Here is a 22,763-nt window from a genome sequence, read left to right as displayed (position 1 = left end):
CCTATTAAAATTAAAAATATACATTTCAATAAGAGTTATCTTAAAGCTATTTGTAAAGCATGCATGTAACCTATGCAGTGGGTGGCAGCCATTTTGTGAGTAGTACCAGTATAGAACACAGCCAATCAATTCACTAGAAATGAGTGACATTAAAGAGTCATAAGGCTTGTTCAAAATCCACATTTTAGACCAGTACAGAAAAATAGCTACTACCATTGTGTGTAGAGGAGCTGCTAATTATCTAAATCTGAAGAAAATTCTAGAACTGGTCTGACGCTAAAGGTTATATTTGGGAATATACGGTTTTATATCAAGACTTGGTTCTGATCATTAGAATTTCAAATTAGGTATTTCCCCAATGTACCATTAAACAAATATTGGGACAGGGGCTCCTATTGGAACCCGTCCATGTAATATGTAAAGTGATCGCTAATGTGATCTCTTTACTTCATGGTACGGGGGCCAACCTGTTACTGTTCATGCACATTCACCAGATTAAGTATGTGAGAGCACCCACTGCCAGTACACGTTGCAGAATATAGCCCATAGGCTTGGCATTCTGAATCTTGTTAAAGACATTATTTAGCAGCTTTTGCAATTAATAACAGGGCATCACAGCATATATATTGGAGCGCTCCCTGTACATCAATCCACAGGACCCTTAGTATTTGTGGGTTGCATATACGGTTTGCTAAATATGGCCTGAATCTTGCCAAAGAATGCAAACAAAAAACATATTTAGTAGTAATAATAATAATAATAAATAATAATAGAGTAGATTATATACTTACAAGGACAAATTGCAGCTAAGGGGTAAGTCCCAGTTCCATTCTATTGGGCCATTTTCAGTTCTCTGCACACCAGATATTGCACCAGATGGTTTCCCAGTAATTATTTTGTACCTGTATGAAACATAAACCACACTTTACAATAAGAGCTTTCACTCTCTCAGTAGATGTAGGGAAAGGCATCCCTCTTATTAATACAGATGTCGGCATAAACATTTATAAAAAAAGAAAAAAAAAAAGAATTTACTTACCGATAATTCTATTTCTCGTAGTCCGTAGTGGATGCTGGGGACTCCGTCAGGACCATGGGGATTAGCGGCTCCGCAGGAGACAGGGCACAAAAGTAAAAGCTTTAGGATCAGGTGGTGTGCACTGGCTCCTCCCGCTATGACCCTCCTCCAAGCCTCAGTTAGGATACTGTGCCCGGACGAGCGTACACAATAAGGAAGGATCTTGAATCCCGGGTAAGACTCATACCAGCCACACCAATCACACTGTACAACCTGTGATCTGAACCCAGTTAACAGCATGATAACAGCGGAGCCTCTGACAAGATGGCTCACAACAATAATAACCCGATTTTTGTAACAATAACTATGTACAAGTATTGCAGACAATCCGCACTTGGGATGGGCGCCCAGCATCCACTACGGACTACGAGAAATAGAATTATCGGTAAGTAAATTCTTATTTTCTCTGACGTCCTAAGTGGATGCTGGGGACTCCGTCAGGACCATGGGGATTATACCAAAGCTCCCAAACGGGCGGGAGAGTGCGGATGACTCTGCAGCACCGAATGAGAGAGCTCCAGGTCCTCCTCAGTCAGGGTGTGCCCCTGACTAAGTATGAGCTCGGCAAAGTTGTAAAGCCGAGACCCCTCGGGCAGCCGCCCAAGATGAGCCCACCTTTCTTGTGGAATGGGCATTTACATATTTTGGCTGTGGCAGGCCTGCCACAGAATGTGCAAGCTGAATTGTACTACACATCCAACTAGCAATCGACTGCTTAGAAGCAAGAGCACCCAGTTTGTTGGGTGCATACAGGATAACAGCAAGTCAGTCTTCCTGACTCCAGCCGTCCTGGAAACTATATTTTCAGGGCCCTGACAACATCTAGCAACTTGGAGTCCTCCAAGTCCCTAGTAGCCGCAGGTACCACAATAAGCTGGTTCGGGTGAAACACTGACACCACCTTAGGGAGAAACTGGGGATGAGTCCGCAGCTCTGCCCTGTCCGAATGGACAATCAGATATGGGCTTTTTGAGACAAACGCCGCCAATTCTGACACTCGCCTGGCCGAGGCCAGGGCCAACAGCATGGTCACTTTCCCTGTGAGATATTTCAAATCCACAGATTTGAGCGGTTTAAACCAATGTGATTTTAGGAATCCCAGAACTACGTTGAGATCCCACAGTGCCACTGGAGGCACAAAAGGGGGTTGTATATGCAGTACTCCCTTGACAAACTTCTGGACTTCAGGAACTGAAGCCAATTCTTTCTGGAAGAAAATCGACAGGGCCGAAATTTGAACCTTAATGGACCCCAATTTGAGGCCCATAGACACTCCTGTTTGCAGGAAATGCAGGAAACGACAGAGTTGAAATTTCTTCATGGGGCCTTCCTGGCCTCACACCACGCAACATATTTTTGCCACATGTGGTGATAATGTTGTGCGGTCACCTCCTTCCTGGCTTTGACCAGGGTAGGAATGACCTCTTCCGGAATGCCTTTTTTCCCTTAGGATCCGGCGTTCAACCGCCATGCCGTCAAACGCAGCCGCGGTAAGTCTTGGAACAGACATGGTACGTGCTGAAGCAAGTCCCTTCTTAGCGGCAGAGGCCATGAGTCCTCTGTGAGCATCTCTTGAAGTTCCGGGTACCAAGTCCTTCTTGGCCAATCCGGAGCCACGAGTATAGTTCTTACTCCTCTACGTCTTATAATTCTCAATACCTTGGGTATGAGAAGCAGAGGAGGGAAGACATACATCGACTGGTACACCCACGGTGTTACCAGAACATCCACAGCTATTGCCTGAGGGTCTTTTGACCTGGCGCAATACTTGTCCAGTTTTTTGTTCAGGCGGGACGCCATCATGTCCACCTTTGGTCTTTTCCAACGGTTCACAATCATATGGAAGACTTCCCGATGAAGTCCCCACTCTCCCGGGTGGAGGTTGTGCCTGCTGAGGAAGTCTGCTTCCCAGTTGTCCACTCCCGGAATGAAGACTGCTGACAGTGCTATCACATGATTTTCCGCCCAGCGAAAAATCCTTGCAGTTTCTGCCATTGCCCTCCTGCTTCTTGTGCCGCCCTGTCTGTTTACGTGGGCGACTGCCGTGATGTTGTCCCACTGGATCAATACCGGCTGACCTTGAAGCAGAGGTCTTGCTAAGCTTAGAGCATTGTAAATTGCCCTTAGCTCTGGTATATTTATGTGGAGAAAAATCTCCAGACTTGATCACACTCCCTGGAAATGTTTTCCCTGTGTGACTGCTCCCCAGCCTCTCAGGCTGGTCTCCGTGGTCACCAGCATCCAATCCTGAATGCCGAATCTGCGGCCCTCTAGAAGATGAGCACTCTGTAACCACCACAGGAGAGACACCCTTGTCATTGGAGATAGGGTTATCCGCTGATGCATCTGAAAATGCGATCCGGACCATTTGTCCAGCAGATCCCACTGAAAAGTTCTTGCGTGGAATCTGCCGAATGGAATCGCTTCGTAATAAGCCACCATTTTTCCCAGGACTCTTGTGCAATGATGCACTGACACTTTTCCTGGTTTTAGGAGGTTCCTGACTAGCTCGGATAACTCCCTGGCTTTCTCCTCCGGGAGAAACACCTTTTTCTGGACTGTGTCCAGAACCATCCCTAGGAACAGCAGACGTGTCGTCGGAAACGGCTGCGATTTTGGATATTTAGAATCCACCCGTGCTGTCGTAGAACTACTTGAGATAGTGCTACTCCGACTTCCAACTGTTCTCTGGACCTTGCCCTTATCAGGAGATCGTCCAAGTAAGGGATAATTAAGACGCCTTTTCTTTGAAGAAGAATTATCATTTCGGCCATTACTTTGGTAAAGACCCGAGGTGCCGTGGACAATCCAAACGGCAGCGTCTGAAACGGATAGTGACAGTTCCGTACCACGAACCTGAGGTACCCTTGGTGAGAAGGGCAATTTGGGACATGGAGGTAAGCATCCTTGATGTCCAGGGACACCATATAGTCCCCTTCTTCCTGGTTCGCTATCACTGCTCTGAGTGACTCCATCTTGATTTGAACCTTTGTATGTAAGTGTTCAAAGATTTCCCATTTAGAATAGGTCTCACCGAGCAGTCTGGCTTCAGTACCACAATATAGTGTGGAATAATACCCCTTTCCTTGTTGTAGGAGGGGTACTTTGATTATCACCTGCTGGGAATACAGCTTGTGAATTGTTTCCAATACTGCCTCCCTGTCGGAGGAAGACGTTGGTAAAGCAGACATCAGGAGCCTGCGAGGGGGAGACGTCTCGAATTTCCAGTCTGTACCCCTGGGATACTACTTGTAGGATCCAGGGGTCCACTTGCGAGTGAGCCCACTACGCGCTGAAACTCTTGAGACGACCCCCCACCGCACTTGAATCCGCTTGTACGGCCCTAGCGTCATGCTGAGGACTTGGCAGAAGCTGTGGAGGGCTTCTGTTCCTGGGAATGGGCTGCCTGCTGCAGTCTTCTTCCCTTTCCTCTATCCCTGGGCAGATATGACTGGCCTTTTGCCCGCTTGCCCTTATGGGGACGAAAGGACTGAGGCTGAAAAGACGGTGCCTTTTTCTGCTGAGATGTGATTTGGGGTAAAAAAGGTGGATTTTCCAGCTGTTGCCGAGGCCACCAGGTCCGATGGACCGACCCCAAATAACTCCTCCCCTTTATACGGCAATACTTCCATGTGCCGTTTGGAATCTGCATCACCTGACCACTGTCGTGTCCATAAACATCTTCTGGCAGATATGGACATCGCACTTACTCTTGATGCCAGAGTGCAAATATCCCTCTGTGCATCTCGCATATATAGAAATGCATCCTTTAAATGCTCTATAGTCAATAAAATACTGTCCCTGTCAAGGGTATCAATATTTTCAGTCAGGGAATCCGACCAAGCCACCCCAGCGCTGCACATCCAGGCTGAGGCGATCGCTGGTCGCAGTATAACACCAGTATGTGTGTATATACCTTTTTAGGATATTTTCCAGCCTCTCAGCTGGCTCCTTGAGGGCGGCCCTATCTGAAGACGGTACCGCCACTTGTTTTGATAAGCGTGTGAGCGCCTTATCCACCCTAAAGGGTGTTTTCCAACGCACCCTAACTTCTGGCGGGAAAGGGTATACCGCCAATAATTTTCTATCGGGGGAAACCCACGCATCATCACACACTTCATTTAATTTATCTGATTCAGGAAAAACTACAAGTAGTTTTTTCACACCCCACATAATACCCTTCTTGTGGTACTTGTAGTATCAGAAATATGTAAAACCTCCTTCATTGCCCTTAACATGTAACGTGTGGCCCTAAAGGAAAATACGTTTGTTTCTTCACCGTCGACACTGGAGTCAGTGTCCGTGTCTGTGTCGACCGACTGAGGTAAATGAGCGTTTTACAGCCCCTGACGGTGTTTGAGACGCCTGGACAGGTACTAATTTGTTTGCCGGCCGTCTCATGTCGTCAACCGACCTTGCAGCGTGTTGACATTATCACGTAATTCCTTAAATAAGCCATCCATTCCGGTGTCGACTCCCTAGAGAGTGACATCACCATTTCAGGCAATTGCTCCGCCTCCTCACCAACATCGTCCTCATACATGTCGACACACACGTACCGACACACAGCACACACACAGGGAATGCTCTGATAGAGGACAGGACCCCACTAGCCCTTTGGGGAGACAGAGGGAGAGTTTGCCAGCACACACCAAAAACGCTATAATTATACAGGGACAACCTTTATATAAGTGTTTTTCCCTTATAGCATTTTAATATATATATATACATATCGCCAAATAAGTGCCCCCCCTCTCTGTTTTAACCCTGTTTCTGTAGTGCAGTGCAGGGGAGAGCCTGGGAGCCTTCCCACCAGCATTTCTGTGAGGGAAAATGGCGCTGTGTGCTGAGGAGAATAGGCCCCGCCTCCTTTTCGGCGGGCTTCTTCTCCCGTTTTTCTGAGACCTGGCAGGGGTTAAATACATCCATATAGCCCCCAGGGGCTATATGTGATGTATTTTTAGCCAGAATAAGGTACTATCATTGCTGCCCAGGGCGCCCCCCCCCAGCGCCCTGCACCCTCAGTGACCGCTGCTATGAAGTGTGCTGACAACAATGGCGCACAGCTGCAGTGCTGTGCGCTACCTTATGAAGACTGAAGAGTCTTCTGCCGCCGTTTCTGGACCTTCACTTTTCGGCATCTGCAAGGGGGGTCGGCGGCGCGGCTCCGGGACGAACCCCAGGGTGAGACCTGTGTTCCGACTCCCTCTGGAGCTAATGGTGTCCAGTAGCCTAAGAAGCCAATCCATCCTGCACGCAGGTGAGTTCACTTCTCTCCCCTAAGTCCCTCGTAGCAGTGAGCCTGTTGCCAGCAGGACTCACTGAAAATAAAAAACCTAACAAACTTTTACTCTAAGCAGCTCTTTAGGAGAGCCACCTAGATTGCACCCTTCTCGGCCGGGCACAAAAATCTAACTGAGGCTTGGAGGAGGGTCATAGGGGGAGGAGCCAGTGCACACCACCTGATCCTAAAGCTTTTACTTTTGTGCCCTGTCTCCTGCGGAGCCGCTAATCCCCATGGTCCTGACGGAGTCCCCAGCATCCACTTAGGACGTCAGAGAAATATCTGTTCAATTTAGCAGAAAACTATACATAAGACACAATTTGTTCCTATAAAAAGTTTACAGAGGACTTGCCAACCCTGACTGTAGTTATCCTAGAGATAGAACATGCTATGATGGAAATCTGGCTAAATGACCATGGCTTCTGTCCAATCACTGAATTCACTAAACAGCAACCCTACTAAACCTCGACCCAACTAATAAAAAACAAACAAAAAACACTACAGTACAGTAGCAGATGTTATAGTGGAGATCTTTGTCACACAAGGTTAGTCTCCAGTATTTGACAAAAAAAAAAATGTATGGGGAAACTCAACTGTTCCCAAAAAATTTTCACCTGAAAAAAAAAACCACAGGAAAAAAATAGTTTCCGGCCAAAAACACATAAGATCTGGGAGAAGTTCCCAGATCCATGTGTTTTCACCACCACTATAATGAAAACCGGTCATTTATCTGGGATTATTATTTTTTTGCCTGGATAACCCTCAGGGGGATCAATTAGGCACTGTAAATTACCAAAGCAAATTGAATTCCCCCCAAAAACTAGTAAATCAATGAAAACGAAATACTAAAGAATGTAAATAATTAATAAAACAATAGACATTAAGGTAACTAGAACAACATACATGACTTCTTTGTTTCTGCGTGGTCCCTCAAAGGGTCTAAATGGAAGACTGCCAGTGGCAGCATGGTAGAACGTCACCCCAATGCTCCACAAATCCACAGTGGCACCATACTTCTTCTGGTGTTCTTTCCTAAGCACGGCACGCTCATACATGTCTGGGTGCTTAAAAACAAACAACAACAAAAAAATCATTAAAAAAAACAATAAACAAGCTTATATATTTATATATATTTATTTATTTATTAACAGTTTCTTATATAGCGCAGCAAATTCCATTGCGCTTTACAATTTGAAATAACAATGATATAACAAACTGGGTAATAACAAACAGTCAGAGGTAGGAAGGCTCTGCTTGCAAGCTTACAATATATTCTTCCTAATGTTCCTATTTTGCCTCTAGTTATACCTCTTTAAAATAGGCTATATGTTCTGCTCTAGAACCAAATGTGTCAAAATATGACGCAGCATATGTGCAAATAAGAGGTTACAGATTGTATTTGGTAACAACTTTTGTTTTGAAAACCATTATAAAACCTAAACACTGTCATACTGTCTACTTCTGGTAAGTTATTCATCACAACACATTAAACATATCATTTACCAAATATTCTTCAGTGCCATAGAGAGAAACAAACTGTTCATCATCCTCTAATTCCCTGGCTGCACCAAAGTCTGTCAGCTTGTACACGGATTGCCCATCTTCACCAACCACTCGCATGATGTTTCCAGGCTTGATATCTCTATGAATTATCCCATTTTCTCTGAGGTGGTTCATTCCTGCCACTAGGGAGAGATAAAAGTTCAGTTGTCTGTACAAAAATTATTAATTAAAAACAGCAGAAAATAAAAGTTAAGGCCAAAATGGGGGCGTGTCTCGAGTATTTTCAGGGCAGCTGCGTGACGTCACACGAAGCCGCTCAAATAAATAAATAAAAAAATGGCCGCGGACCATCGCGCCCACAAAACGCCGCCCTCCCAACGCCCTCCTCTGTCAATCACCTTGCACAGGCAGGAGTCGACCTTAAATCAATGCATCCGCTATTAAATTGTGGATGCATCGTGAGGCAGCACCACACATGATGGGCGGACCCCAGCATGTGAGGAGATGGACGCAGATCTTGCTCTGGAAGAAACGATCTACACCTATCTCTGAATAACCCTCTTAGGCCGGTATTTAATTAACCCCGATAATTTTTCTCCTCCCAAAAAAATAGCTTGTTTATTGTTGGCTATTCAATTAAAGCCCCCTTTTTTTCTGCACTTAGCAGGGATTATGCTTAATCCCCAATAAGTAGCCCTAGGAGCTGGCGATAATGCATGGGTCCCATGTGCTTATCCCGTTTGCATGCAGTAACACATGGGATAAACACATGGGACCCATGCATTATTGCCAGCTCCTAGGGCTACTTACTGGAGATTAAGCATTATCCCTGCTAAATGCTGGGAGTTATTGAATAGCCCACCGGCAAATCAATTAGCGGCGGTAAATTATCGTTGCTAATTAAATACCTCCCTTACTGTACATCACATTAACTTATCATGAGCTGATTCTACTGCACACTGAACTGTTTACTATATGCAAAGCTCTTGTTTTACAATACCTCGTAATATATAAAAATGCTTATATACTTAAATACTTACATACTTTAAAGCTTATATACAGTGGCTTGCAAAGGTACTCAGATTTGCCTGTATTACAAATGACTTCACAGATTGTTCCAGATGGTGTTTTTATTGTAACCAGTAATGTCTTAAAGTAAATTTTGCAACTCATTATTTGTCTGTAGATAAATTTTATTTTTATACAATATTCAGCACCTTCAGACTAGTACTTGGTAGAACCAACTTTTGCTGCAACAGCAGCATTAAGTCTTCATGCTGTTCAGGTTGGTAGGATGACGCTTGTGGACTACAATTTTCAAATAGATTGAGATCTGAGCTAGACTTGCCCATTTGTTGTTTACCCACTTCGGTATAGCTTTGGCCTTGTGCTTGGTATCGTTGTCCTACTGAAAGGTGAACTTTCTCCCAAGTTATACTTTTTACAGCAGTCTGAAACAGGTTGTCCTGCAGTATTTCCTTGCACTTTGTACCATCCATCAGTCCTTCAATTTTAACAAGATGCCCACCCCCTCTCAAGAAAAACATCCCCACAATACAATATGGTGCCACCCCCATACTTCCCTGTTGGTGGAATGGTGCAGAGGAGAGGGCAGTGCTAGGGTTGCACCACACATTGCATTTTGGACATTTTAGCTTTCTCCAAAGCCATAGAGTGGAATGGCTTCTGCAATCTGAGCACTGTTCGTCTACCAAAAAATACGATTTTACTCACCGGTAAATCTATTTCTCGTAGTCCGTAGTGGATGCTGGGAACTCCGTAAGGACCATGGGGAATAGCGGCTCCGCAGGAGACTGGGCACAACTAAGATAGATTTAGGACTACCTGGTGTGCACTGGCTCCTCCCTCTATGCCCCTCCTCCAGACCTCAGTTAGGAAACTGTGCCCGGAAGAGCTGACACAATAAGGAAAGGAATTGAAATCCCGGGTAAGACTCATACCAGCCACACCAATCACACCGTACAACTCGTGATACTATACCCAGTTAACAGTATGAAAAACAACTGAGCCTCACGAACAGAAGGCTCATAACAATAACCCTTTAGTTAGGCAATAACTATATACAAATATTGCAGACAATCCGCACTTGGGATGGACGCCCAGCATCCACTACGGACTACGAGAAATAGATTTACCGGTGAGTAAAATCTTATTTTCTCTGACGTCCTAGTGGATGCTGGGAACGCCGTAAGGACCATGGGGATTATACCAAAGCTCCCAAACGGGCGGGAGAGTGCGGATGACTCTGCAGCACCGAATGAGCAAACTCAAGGTCCTCCTCAGCCAGGGTATCAAACTTGTAGACTCTTGCAAAAGTGTTTGAACCCGACCAAGTAGCAGCTCAGCAAAGTTGTAAAGCCGAGACCCCTCGGGCAGCCGCCCAAGAAGAGCCCACTTTCCTCGTGGAATGGGCTTTTACTGATCTAGGATGCGGCAGTCCAGCCGCAGAATGTGCAAGCCGAATCGTGCTACAGATCCATCGAGCAATAGTCTGCTTAGAAGCAGGAGCACCCAGCTTGTTGGGTGCATACAGGATAAACAGCGAGTCAGTTTTCCTGACTTCAGCCGTCCTGGAAACATATTTTCAGGGCCCTGACTACGTCCAGCAACTTGGAGTCCTCCAAGTCCAGAGTAGCCGCAGGCACCACAATAGGTTGGTTCACATGAAACGCTGATACCACCTTAGGAAGGAATTGGGAACGAGTCCTCAATTCCGCCCTATCCGTATGAAAAATCAGATAAGGGCTTTTACATGACAAAGCCGCCAATTCTGATACATGCCTGGCCGACGCCAGGGCCAACAGCATGACCACTTTCCACGTGAGGTATTTTAGCTCCACGGTCTTAAGTGGCTCAAACCAATGCGACTTTAGGAAATCCAACACCACGTTGAGATCCCACAGTGCCACTAGAGGCACAAACGGGGGCTGAATATGCAGCACTCCTTTAACAAAAGTCTGAACTTCAGGCAGTGAAGCCAGTTCTTTTTGGAAGAAAATGGACAGAGCCGAAATCTGGACCTTAATGGAGCCCAATTTTAGGCCCATAGTCACTCCTGACTGCAGGAAGTGCAGAAAACGACCCAGTTGAAATTCCTCCGTTGGGGCCTTCCTGGCCTCACACCACGCAACATATTTCCGCCATATGCGGTGATAATGGTTTGCGGTCACCTCTTTCCTAGCTTTAATCAGTGTAGGAATAACTTCCTCCGGAATGCCTTTTTCTTTTAGGATCCGGTGTTCAACCGCCATGCTGTCAAACGCAGTCGCGGTAAGTCTTGGAACAGACAGGGCCCCTGCAGCAGCAGGTCCTGTCTGAGCGGCAGAGGCCATGGGTCCTCTGATAACATCTCTTGAAGTTCCGGGTACCAGGCTCTTTTTGGCCAATCCGGAACCACTAGTATAGTTCTTACTCCTCTTCTTCTTATTATTCTCAGTACCTTGGGTATGAGAGGTAGAGGAGGGAACACATAAACTGACTGGTACACCCACGGTGTCACTAGAGCGTCCACAGCTATCGCCTGAGGGTCCCTTGACCTGGCGCAATATCTTTTCAACTTTTTGTTGAGGCGGGACGCCATCATGTCCACCTGTGGTCTTTCCCAACGGTTTACCAGCATTTTGAAGACTTCTGGATGAAGTCCCCACTCTCCCGGGTGGAGGTCGTGTCTGCTGAGGAAGTCTGCTTCCCAGTTGTCCACTCCCGGAATGAACACTGCTGACAGTGCTAACACGTGATTTTCCGCCCATCGGAGAATCCTTGTGGCTTCTGCCATCGCCATCCTGCTTCTTGTGCCGCCATGTCGGTTTACATGGGCGACCGCCGTGATGTTTTCTGACTGGATCAGCACCGGCTGGTGTTGAAGCAGGGGATCTTGCCTGACTTAGGGCATTGTAAAAGGCCCTTAGTTCCAGAATATTTATGTGTAGGGAAGTCTCCTGACTTGACCATTGTCCTTGGAAGTTTCTTCCCTGCGTGACTGCCCCCCAACCTCGAAGGCTGGCATCCGTGGTCACCAGGACCCAGTCCTGTATGCCGAATCTGCGGCCCTCTAGAAGTTGAGCACTCTGCAGCCACCACAGCAGCGACACCCTGGCCCTTGGAGACAGGGTTATCAGCCACTGCATCTGAAGATGCGATCCGGACCACTTGTCCAACAGATCCCACTGAAAGATCCTTGCATGGAACCTTCCGAATGGAATTGCTTCGTAAGAAGCCACCATTTTTCCCAGGACTCGCGTGCAGTGGCGCACCGACACCTGTTTTGGTTTTAGGAGGTCTCTGATTAGAGATGACAACTCCTTGGCCTTCTCCTCCGGGAGAAACACTTTTTTCTGTTCTGTGTCAAGAATCATCCCCAGGAACAGTAGACACGTTGTAGGAACCAGCTGCGACTTCGGAATGTTCAGGATCCAGCCGTGCTGTTGTAGCACTGCCCGAGCCAGTGCTACTCCGATCAACAACTGTTCCCTGGACCTCGCCTTTATAAGGAGATCGTCCCAAGTACGGGATAATTATAACTCCCTTTTTTCGAAGGAGTATCATCATCTCTGCCATTACCTTGGTAAATACCCTCGGTGCCGTGGACAGACCAAACGGCAACGTCTGGAATTGGTAATGACAGTCCTGTACCACAAATCTGAGGTACTCCTGGTGAGGGGGGGTAAATGGGGACATGCAGGTAAGCATCCTTGATGTCCAGTGATACCATGTAATCCCTTTCGTCCAGGCTTGCAATAACCGCCCTGAGCGATTCCATTTTGAACTTGAACTTTCGTATATAAGTGTTCAAGGATTTAAAATTTAGGATGGGTCTCACCGAACCGTCCGGTTTCGGTACCACAAACATTGTGGAATAGTAACCCCGTCCTTGTTGAAGGAGGGGTACCTTGACAATCACCTGCTGCGAATACAGCTTGTGAATTGCCTCCAGCACTGCCTCCCTGTCCGAGGGAGCTGTCGGCAAGGCAGATTTGAGGAAACTGCGAGGGGGAGACGTCTCGAACTCCAGCTTGTACCCCTGAGATACTACCTGTAGAATCCAGGGATCCACCCGTGAGCGAGCCCACTGGTCGCTGAAGTACTTGAGACGGGCCCCCACCGTACCTGGCTCCGCCTGTGGAGCCCCAGCGTCATGCGGTGGACTTAGAGGAAGCGGGGGAGGACTTTTGTTCCTGGGAACTGGCTGTATGCTGCAGCTTTTTCCCTCTACCTCTGCCTCTGGGCAGAAAAGACGCACCTTTAACCCGCTTGCCTTTCTGGGACCGAAAGGACTGTACCTGATAATACGGTGCTTTCTTCGGCTGTGAGGGAACATGGGGTAAAAATGTTGATTTCCCAGCTGTAGCTGTGGAAACGAGGTCCGAGAGACCATCCCCAAACAACTCCTCACCCTTGTAAGGCAAAACTTCCATGTGCCTTTTAGAATCAGCATCACCTGTCCACTGCCGAGTCCACAATCCTCTCCTGGCAGAAATGGACATTGCGTTTATTTTAGATGCCAGCCGGCAAATATCCCTCTGTGCATCGCTCATGTATAAGACTGCATCTTTAATATGCTCTATGGTTAGCAATATAGTGTCCCTGTCTAAGGTATCAATGTTATCTGACAGGGAATCTGACCACGCAGCTGCAGCACTGCACATCCATGCTGAAGCAATAGCTGGTCTCAGTATAATACCCGAGTGTGTATATACAGACTTCAGGATAGCCTACTGCTTTCTATCTGCAGGCTCCTTTAGGGCGGCCGTGTCCGGAGACGGTAGTGCCACCTTTTTTGACAGACGTGTGAGCGCTTTATCCACCCTAAGGGATGTCTCCCAACGTGACCTATCATCTGGCGGGAAAGGGTACGCCATTAGTAACCTTTTAGAAATTACCAGTTTCTTATCGGGGGAAACCCACGCTTCTTCACACACTTCATTTAATTCATCAGATGGGGGAAAAACCACTGGAAGCTTTTTCTCCCCAAACATAATACCCTTTTTTGTGGTACCTGGGGTAATATCTGAAATGTGCAACAAATTTTTCATTGCCGTAATCATGTAACAGGTGGCTCTATTGGAATGTACACTAGTCTCATCGTCGTCGACACTGGAGTCAGTATCCGTGTCGACATCTGTGTCTGCCATCTGAGGTAGTGGGCGTTTTAAGGCCCCTGATGGCTTTTGAGACGCCTGGGCAGGCACGGGCTGAGAAGCCGGCTGTCCCACATCTGCTATGTCGTCAAACCTTTTATGTAAGGAGTTGACACTGTCGCGTACTTCCTTCCACATGTCCATCCACTCAGGTGTCGACCCCGCAGGGGGTGACATCACATTTATCGACATCTGCTCCGCCTCCACATAAGCCTCCTCATCAAACATGTCGACACAGCCGTACCGACACACCGCACACACACAGGGAATGCTCTGACTGAGGACAGGACCCCACAAAGTCCTTTGGGGAGACAGAGAGAGAGTATGCCAGCACACACCAGAGCGCTATATATACAGGGATTCACACTACCCACAGTGATTTTTCCCCTATAGCTGCTGATACTACACAGATTGCGCCTAAATTTAGTGCCCCCCCCTCTCTTTTTTACCCTATGTAGTCTGGAAACTGCAGGGGAGAGCCTGGGGAGCGTCCTTCCAGCGGAGCTGTGAGGGAAAATGGCGCCAGTGTGCTGAGGGAGATAGCCCCGCCCCTTTTCCGGCGGACTTCTCCCGCTTTTTTATATGTATATCTGGCAGGGGATTTTACACATATATAGTCGCAATGACTATATTATGTGTTTATTTTGCCAGCAAGGTACCATTATTGCAGCCCAGGGCGCCCTCCCCCCCCAGCGCCCTGCACCCATCAGTGACCGGAGTGTGTGGTGTGCATGGGGAGCAATGGCGCACAGCTGCAGTGCTGTGCGCTACCGTGATGAAGACCGAAGTCTTCTGCCGCCGATTTCCAGGAACGTCTTCTTGCTTCTGGCTCTGTAAGGGGGACGGCGGCGCGGCTCCGGGACCGGACGACCGAGGCTGGGCCTGTGTTCGATCCCTCTGGAGCTAATGGTGTCCAGTAGCCTAGAAGCCCAAGCTAGCTGCAAGCAGGTAGGTTCGCTTCTCTCCCCTTAGTCCCTTGTAGCAGTGAGTCTGTTGCCAGCAGATCTCACTGAAAATAAAAAACCTAAATTATATTTTCTTTTCTAGGAGCTCAGGAGAGCCCCTAGTGTGCATCCAGCTCGGCCGGGCACAAAATTCTAACTGAGGTCTGGAGGAGGGGCATAGAGGAAGGAGCCAGTGCACACCAGGTAGTCCTAAATCTTTCTTAGTTGTGCCCAGTCTCCTGCGGAGCCGCTATTCCCCATGGTCCTTACGGAGTTCCCAGCATCCACTAGGACGTCGGAGAAACAATGATTCCCTAACATCTACATGACTATGGGGGTAATTCCAAGTTGATCGCAGCAGGAAAATTTTTAGCAGTTGGGCAAAACCATGTGCACTGCAGGGGGGGCAGATATAACATTTGCAGAGAGAGCTAGATTTGGGTGGGTTATTTTGTTTCTGTGCAGGGTAAATACTGGCTGCTTTATTTTTACACTGCAATTTAGATTGCAGATTGAACACACCACACCCAAATCCATCTCTTTCTGCACATGTTATATCTGCCTCCCCTGCAGTGCACATGGTTTTGCCCAACTGCTAAAAAATTTCCTGGTGCGATCAACTTGGAATTACCCCCTATATTCTCATTTGTGCCAACTATGCAGCCTGACAGAAGATTTGTAAGACATGTAACATGGAAGGGGGATACTTCAAACATTTACCTTGTGGGGCAACACTGATTTCAACTTGGCCCATGCTAATACTGGGGGAAATACAATTAGCAGTGGTAAAATATTGGTTTGTTACCCTCATTAAGTATGGGGAAATAAGTCTGTACAAAAAAAGTGCAATACTTAAGTGTTCACTCTAAACTGTTTTAGCAGGGCACCGCACCCTGCCCGTTTTTAGAAGGCAAAACCCGCCCTGCCCCTTTTGCGGCGCCCTGCTAGAACAGCCGCCCGCTTCCTACCCACCCAGCGTGTAAAGATGCCGCGCGCATGCGCGCGGCATCCATTCACGCATTGGGAGAAAGCTGGGGGAAGCCCAGTACCGACGGAGGTGCTGGGCACGCCCCCAACAGTGACGTCGACGGCCACAGACGCCCTCTATAGCAGCGTCTGTGGGCTGCACTGCCCACTAAAATGCTGTGGGTTTGGCCACACCCCCTAATTTGCATGGGCGCCCCCCCGAACTCCGGCGCCATGCCCCTTCATCATCCTAGAAGGAACACTAAATACTTCCCTACAGAGAACATGTTACCATAAGGTTAGATACAAGATAGGGTTTATATTTGCAAAACAGATTATGGGGGATATTTATCAAAGCTTTGAGAGAAAGAGAAAGTTCCAACTAATCAGCTCCTGTCATTTTTCAAACACAGCATACAACATGGCAGTTGGGAGCAAATTGGTTGGAATGTTATCTCTCTACACTTTCTCTCTCTCCAAGCTTTGATAAATATCCCCATAAGCCCCTGAACAAATACTGTTATATTTATCTAAAGTAATATGTAAGCAATATGGCAGAATATTCTGTAATTCTATATGAAAAAATATTCTGTATATTCTATTTCTGATAATAAGGTGTTAATAACTGGCACTAAACGTATGCACTCTCTCCATGCTTCTAAACATGAAAAGAAATGTAAATAGAAAAGAAGAAAAAAATACCCTTTTATCTGTTTCTACTGTACCCTCCTGTCTTGGAGGCTTCAAGCCATTTACGAGTGGACAAGATGTGAATTTTTCCCCCCGTATTGGAATCAATTGATGACTTGATGTATATACTGTACTTGTATGTAATTAAGTATACTTATGTATGACACTGTAATGGGTCTGAACTTTTATTAAAACAATAGTTTTTACTGTAGAGTATTGTAAAATGTTATCTATATATGAGGTGGTACTTCACAGAATTCAGTTAAGCGCCCTCAAATCTCACTTTTTCATGAAAAGAAATGTGTCTGATATTAGTTTATAAACAGCGATAACATACCTACATCCCGAGACACAATAAGAAACTCTGATTCTGGTAACCCATATGCATTTGAAGGTTCTTCCAGCACGGAGTACAAACTTGCACAAGGGCAGAACTCCATAACCAGCACCTTATGACGACTAGACATCTAGAATGCAGAAGTACAAAACAGGTTAGACACCAAAAAAAAAAAAAAAAAAAAAAAAGGGAGGAGTGTTGTGGTGGACTTACCATGGTTAACACTCTTTCTGTGAGGTATATTGGGTTCAACAGGGAAACATCGGGGTGTAGAGTGGATCTTGATCCAGAGGCACCAACAGGCTAAAGCTTTAGGCTGTCCCAGGATGCATTGGGGCCTCCACTATAAACCAGCCTCTAGGCACTGAGAGCTCAGTTTCGTTAACCAGTCCAATGCAGGAGCAGGCAATAGAGAAGGCAGATGTTAGTCACATAGAACCACATACTCAGGACAGGAGAAGGGACCAGTGGCTAGTGCCATACAAACCCATAGAAGCTAGGTGCGTCAGGGTTGGCGCCCTGAGGAACCCAATGAACCTCGCAGAAAGAAAGATTTTGGTACTTACCGATAAATCCCTTTTTCGGAAGCCATAGGGGACACTGGCACAACTTCAAGACCGTAGTTGTGATGATGGTGGCTTACAGGGAGCTGGCACTTTAAATAATCCAATAACTGAAACAGGTTACTCCCCCTCTATCCCTTATCATCCCTCAGTTATGAATTAGCCGAGAGGAGACGGGAACAAGAGAACACAACTATATGACGGAAGAGAGCACAAAACAATCAAATAGAACAGAACAATAATGAAGGCAAGAGAACAGCGACGGGCGGGCAGTGTCCCCTATGGCTTCTTAAAAAGGGATTTATCGGCAAGTACCAAAATCCTCCTTTTTCTGTCAGCCACTAGAGGACACTGGCACAACTTTAAGACTGTGGGGACATTCCAAAGTTTCCCCCCTGGGCGGGAGATCGCTGGGGAACTTGCAAAACAAGACGGCCAAACCGTGAAGATTAAGCCGCAAAAGTATCAAACTTGTAGAACTTGGCAAACGTATGAATACTGGACCAAGTGGCTGCTCTACAGAGTTGAGACGTGGTAGCCCCCTACTAGCAGCCCAGGAAGACCCAACTGAGAGTGTAGAGTGGGCCGCAATAGATAATGGAGGTTGCCTAGATTGGTGTAGATAGGCTTGATGAATAGTCAACCGAATCCAGCGGGCCAAGGTCTGCTTAGTAGCAGGCCACCCTCGCCGCAGAAGATCATAAAGCATGAATAAAGCATCAGTCTTTCGTAACGGTGCTGTCCGTTCCACATAGATCCTCAACGTTCTCACTACATCCAGAGAAAAAGGTGTCACAGAGTCCTCCTCCGACCTTGGGAAGAAAGGAAGCATGTGTTCTCAACTCAGCCTTATCAGGATGAAAAATCAAGTAGGGAGGCATACAAGACAAGGCACTTAGGTAATCATTCCGAGTTGATCGCTAGCTGCATTCGTTCGCTGTGCAGCGATGAGGCAAAAAAAAAAAAAGGCACTTCTGCGCATGCGGCGCAATGCGCACGCGCGGCGTACTATTACAACAAACGATGCCGTTTTACACAGGGTCTAGCTATGCTTTTCAGTCGCACAAGCAGCCGCAGAGTGATTGACAGGAAGAGGGCGTTTCAGGGAGTGTTCGGAAAAACGCAGGCGTGGCTGGGTGAACGCAGGGCATGTTTGTGACGTCAAATCAGGAACTGAATGGTCTGAAGTGATCACAAGCGCTGAGTAGGTTTGAAGCTACTCTGAAACTGCACAAAATAATTTTGTAGCCGCTCTGCGATCCCTTTGGTCGCACTTCTGCCAAGCCAAAATACACTCCTAGTGAACGGCGGCATGGCGTTTGCACGGCTGCTAAAAACTGCTAGCGGGCGAACAACTCGGAATGGCCACCTTAATTCAGATACCCTCTGGGCTGAAGCTATGGCTTATAGAAAATCAGTCTTCCAAGTAAGATAGTTAATATCTGGGTCTTCCAAAGGTTAAAACAGGGTGACTGCAGATAATCCAGCACCAGATTCAAGTCCCAAGGAGCTGCAGGGAAAACAAACAGGGGCTGTACCCAAGGGACCCCTTGCAGAAAAGTTTGCACATCCGGTAAGAGTGCCAGGAGTCTCTGAAAGAAAATCAATAAGGCAGATACCTGAACTTTTAGGGATCCTAGACGAATTCCGGAATCTAAACCTGTCTGAAGAAAGAGCAAGCATGAGAGATGAAAATAATCTGATTGAAACCCTTTTCGGTCACACCAAGAGATATAAGAACGCCAGATGTGATGGTAATGGGCTGCGCCGTAACAGGTTTACGTGCACACAACATCGTGGGAATCACACATTCCGGAATCCCTTTGCATTTTAGGATGTCTGCCTCAAGAGCCATCCCGTTAAACGTAGTCGTGGTGAATCTGGATACACGAAGGGCCCTTGTTGGAGTAAATCTGTTCGCAGAAGTAAAGGCCAAGGATCGTCCACTAGCAGAAAGCGCAGGTCTGAAAACCAAGCTCTCTGAGGCAAATCTGGTGCTACCAAGATCTCCGTGATCTAGGTCGTATGGCCTAGTCACAGCCAGAGCGTCTACAGCTTCCACCTGAGGATCCCGTGCTCTGGGGATGTATCGAGGAAGCTGATGATTGAGACGGGACGCCATGAGATCCACCTCCGGACACCACCAGCGCTGTGTCAGAGCGTCGAACACCTCTGGGTGAAGTGATGTAGATTCAGAGGTAGTCTGCTTCTCAATTGTCTACTCCTGGAATGAATACTACTGAGAGGACTACAGCGTTGCGTTCGGCCCACTGGAGAATTCGTGTCACCTCTCGCATCGCTTGGCGTCTGCAAGTTCCTCCCTGCTTGTTTACATACGCTACAGCAGTCGCGTTGTCCGACTGAAGATTGACCCTTTACCGCCTTGAATTGAAGAACTTGGGCAGCTTTTACCAGCGCATTGTAGATCGCTCTCAATTCCAACACATTTATTGGCAACAGTTACTCCTGTGGAGACCATTGGCCCTGAAGATGGAAGTCCAACACAACTGCTCCCTATCCCCGAAGGCTGCCATCTGTCGTTGGAGCGTCCAGTCCAATACACCAAACCGCCTGCCCGCAGTGAGATTGTGCAGCTGGAGCCACCAAAGAACCAAAAGTCGCGTCTCTGGAGTCAGTCGAACTAACTGTTGAAGGTGTAGATGCGACCCCAACCATTGATGTAACAGATCCAGCTGGAAAGGATGTGAATGAAAAACGGTCGAACTCGAGAGTTTTGAAAGCTGCTACCATTTACCCAAGCAAACGAATGCATAAATGGACTGATACCAGCCTTGGCTTGAGGACAGCTTGGACCAGTTTCTTTATACTAAGAGCTTTGTTTTGAGGCAGAAAAAAACTTTCTGGACATTGGTGTCCAGGATCACACGAGAAACTGGATATGCGGTGATGGCTGAAGGTTGGATTTAAAAAAAAAAAAAAATGGATTATCCATCCATGTTCCACTAGCACATTGTTGTTAATAGAGCATGCTCCTGGGGAATGAGAACTGATGGAGCTTTGAGGAGGAGGTCGTCTAGGTATGATATTATTGTGACTCCCAATGAACGGAGGTGAGCAATCATCACCGACATGACCTTGGTAAACACCGTGGGGGCGGTGGACAGACCGAATGATAAGGCTCTGAACTGAAAATGATCTTGTTGAATCGCAAACCAGAGATAAAACTTGGTGTGGTTCCCATATCGGAATGTGGAGATATGCATCCTTGATGTCCAGAGATATATCATAAATTCCTTCGGTTCCAGGCTCAAGATCACAGAGTTGTGCAACTCCATCTTGAACCGGTAATAAGACAGAAATTGATTTAACAATTTCAGATTCAGAATTGGTCATACAGTATTGTCTTGTTTTGGTACTACGAAAATATTCGAATAGTAACCCTTCTTTCGTTGAAGCAGTGGTACCGGCATTAACACAGCCGATTCTACCAAGGACTGTATCCCACCTAGAAGGGTCAAACGTTTGTCCAGAAGAAGTGGAAGACTTGTCGTAAAATATTTCTTTGGCGGCAAAAATTTGAAATCTAACTTGTACCCTTGGGAGATGATATTGCGAATCCACGCATTGTCTGATATCTTGAACCAGGCATCCTGAAAGTTTCAAAGCCACGCTCCCACCGTACTTCGGCCCCAGTGAGAGGGGAGACCATCATGCCACGGTCTTTTTTGCAGGCTTTGGGTCTTGACAACGAGCAGCAACTGGTTGCTTGCCGCGACCTTTACCTCGCAAGGGTGTAGCTCTTCCGCGTCCTCTAAAAGGCGGAATGGAACGAAAGGACCGAAAGAAAATTCCAGTAAAAGAGCACTTAGGTGGTGGCGGAAGCGTTGGTAAAAAGGTAGATTTTCCTGAACCTAGGGAATACGGCTGAGTGTTAGCTTTATGTATCTGTGGTACTTGTGTTTGACTAACCAGATCAGTCAACGATATTTTATTTGCAGATAACCAGACATGTCTTTTATTGTATCTATTACCTGTTATCTCTCGTACAATTTGAAAAAAAAATAAAAAAAAAAAAATATATATATATATATATATATATATATAGAAGATTTGTAGTTACCCGGCACTCCTATATGGGATGAGGAGTAATGCTTGCTGCGGTGCCTTCCGTGGGTTGATAGCACAACCCCTTAATAATTACCAAACTGTTGCGGCGGCACTCGTACAGACTTGCTCAGGATTTTATAAAAGTAGTAACTTTATTTTCCAACGCCGTTTCGGGGAAACCCCCGTCGTCAGGGACAGCACATCACTGTCCCTGACGACGGGGGTTTCCCCGAAACGGCGTTGGAAAATAAAGTTACTACTTTTATAAAATCCTGAGCAAGTCTGTACGAGTGCCGCCGCAACAGTTTGGTAATTATATATATATATATATATATATATATATATATATACTTTGAAAAAAAACAAAAACACGTAGATTTGCCACTCGTAGCCTGAGAAATTAACGAGTCTAGTCCTTTTCCAAAAAGAATGTCACTTGTAAACGGAAGTGCTTCTGCCGCTCTTTTTGACTCAGCGTCAACTTGCCATGACCAAAGCCAAAGAACTCTTCTGGGTGCAATAGTTGCTGCTGAGATTCTTGAGTTACCTTGTCCGATATCTCTAGCCGCTTATCCTAGGTATATAGCCGATTCCTTAATATGTTCCGCTAAGATCAATACTTTTTTTTTTTTTTTTAATTCTCTTTATTTTGAAAAGTGGAGAGCAGTACAATACAACGAAAAGTACATACAGAAATACAATAGATCCGGGTATAATCCAACTAATATTGCATGACATTGCACAGCTAAATACGAAACAGCAACATAGTTCACTTGAATTTTATATTTTTTAATAACACACAAAACCAAGTGCAAAAAAAGACCCACAGATCACAGATACCGTATACAAATAGGGGAGGGGGGGGGGGGAGAAAAGGAGACAGGGGACCAAAAAGAGTTAGGTATAAAAATTGAGAACACCAAACGGATTGGGGTAGGGCCAAATCTGCGGAGAAATCAGCGAGTGAGTCTATAAGGTACTAGGCAATTGTCTCTGAATATGTTGGTACCAAGGGCTCCAAACCACAGAGAATGTATCTACCGATTCGAAGAGTGGGCTGTAATATATTCCATGGAGGCTACGAACCATATTTTATTAATCACCGCTTGTAGGGATGGGGCAGCGGGTTGTGTCAATACTTCTTGTAACGGAACTCCCTCTTGTAAGTCCTT

General features: G+C 46.5%; 1 protein-coding gene across 2 annotated transcripts in view; it reads right to left on the bottom strand.

Annotated features, from left to right (window-relative positions):
- TBK1 (TANK binding kinase 1) overlaps positions 1 to 22,763 on the bottom strand; it is a 150,417-nt gene that overhangs the window by 83,385 nt on the left and 44,269 nt on the right. For both annotated transcript variants that reach the window (XM_063927542.1, XM_063927541.1), the window contains exons 4-7: positions 16,961 to 17,090; positions 7,866 to 8,047; positions 7,266 to 7,426; positions 792 to 902 (exon numbers count right to left, since the gene is read on the bottom strand). In XM_063927542.1, coding sequence (XP_063783612.1) covers positions 792 to 902; positions 7,266 to 7,426; positions 7,866 to 8,047; positions 16,961 to 17,090 — 584 coding nt within the window. The remainder of the gene's footprint in view (positions 1 to 791; positions 903 to 7,265; positions 7,427 to 7,865; positions 8,048 to 16,960; positions 17,091 to 22,763) is intronic.

This window comes from Pseudophryne corroboree, chromosome 6 (genome assembly GCF_028390025.1).
Source record: "Pseudophryne corroboree isolate aPseCor3 chromosome 6, aPseCor3.hap2, whole genome shotgun sequence".
In the NCBI taxonomy this organism is placed as follows: Eukaryota; Metazoa; Chordata; class Amphibia; order Anura; family Myobatrachidae; genus Pseudophryne; species Pseudophryne corroboree.
Note: the sequence above shows the minus strand (reverse complement) of the source record. Positions and strands in the feature narration are given on the sequence as shown.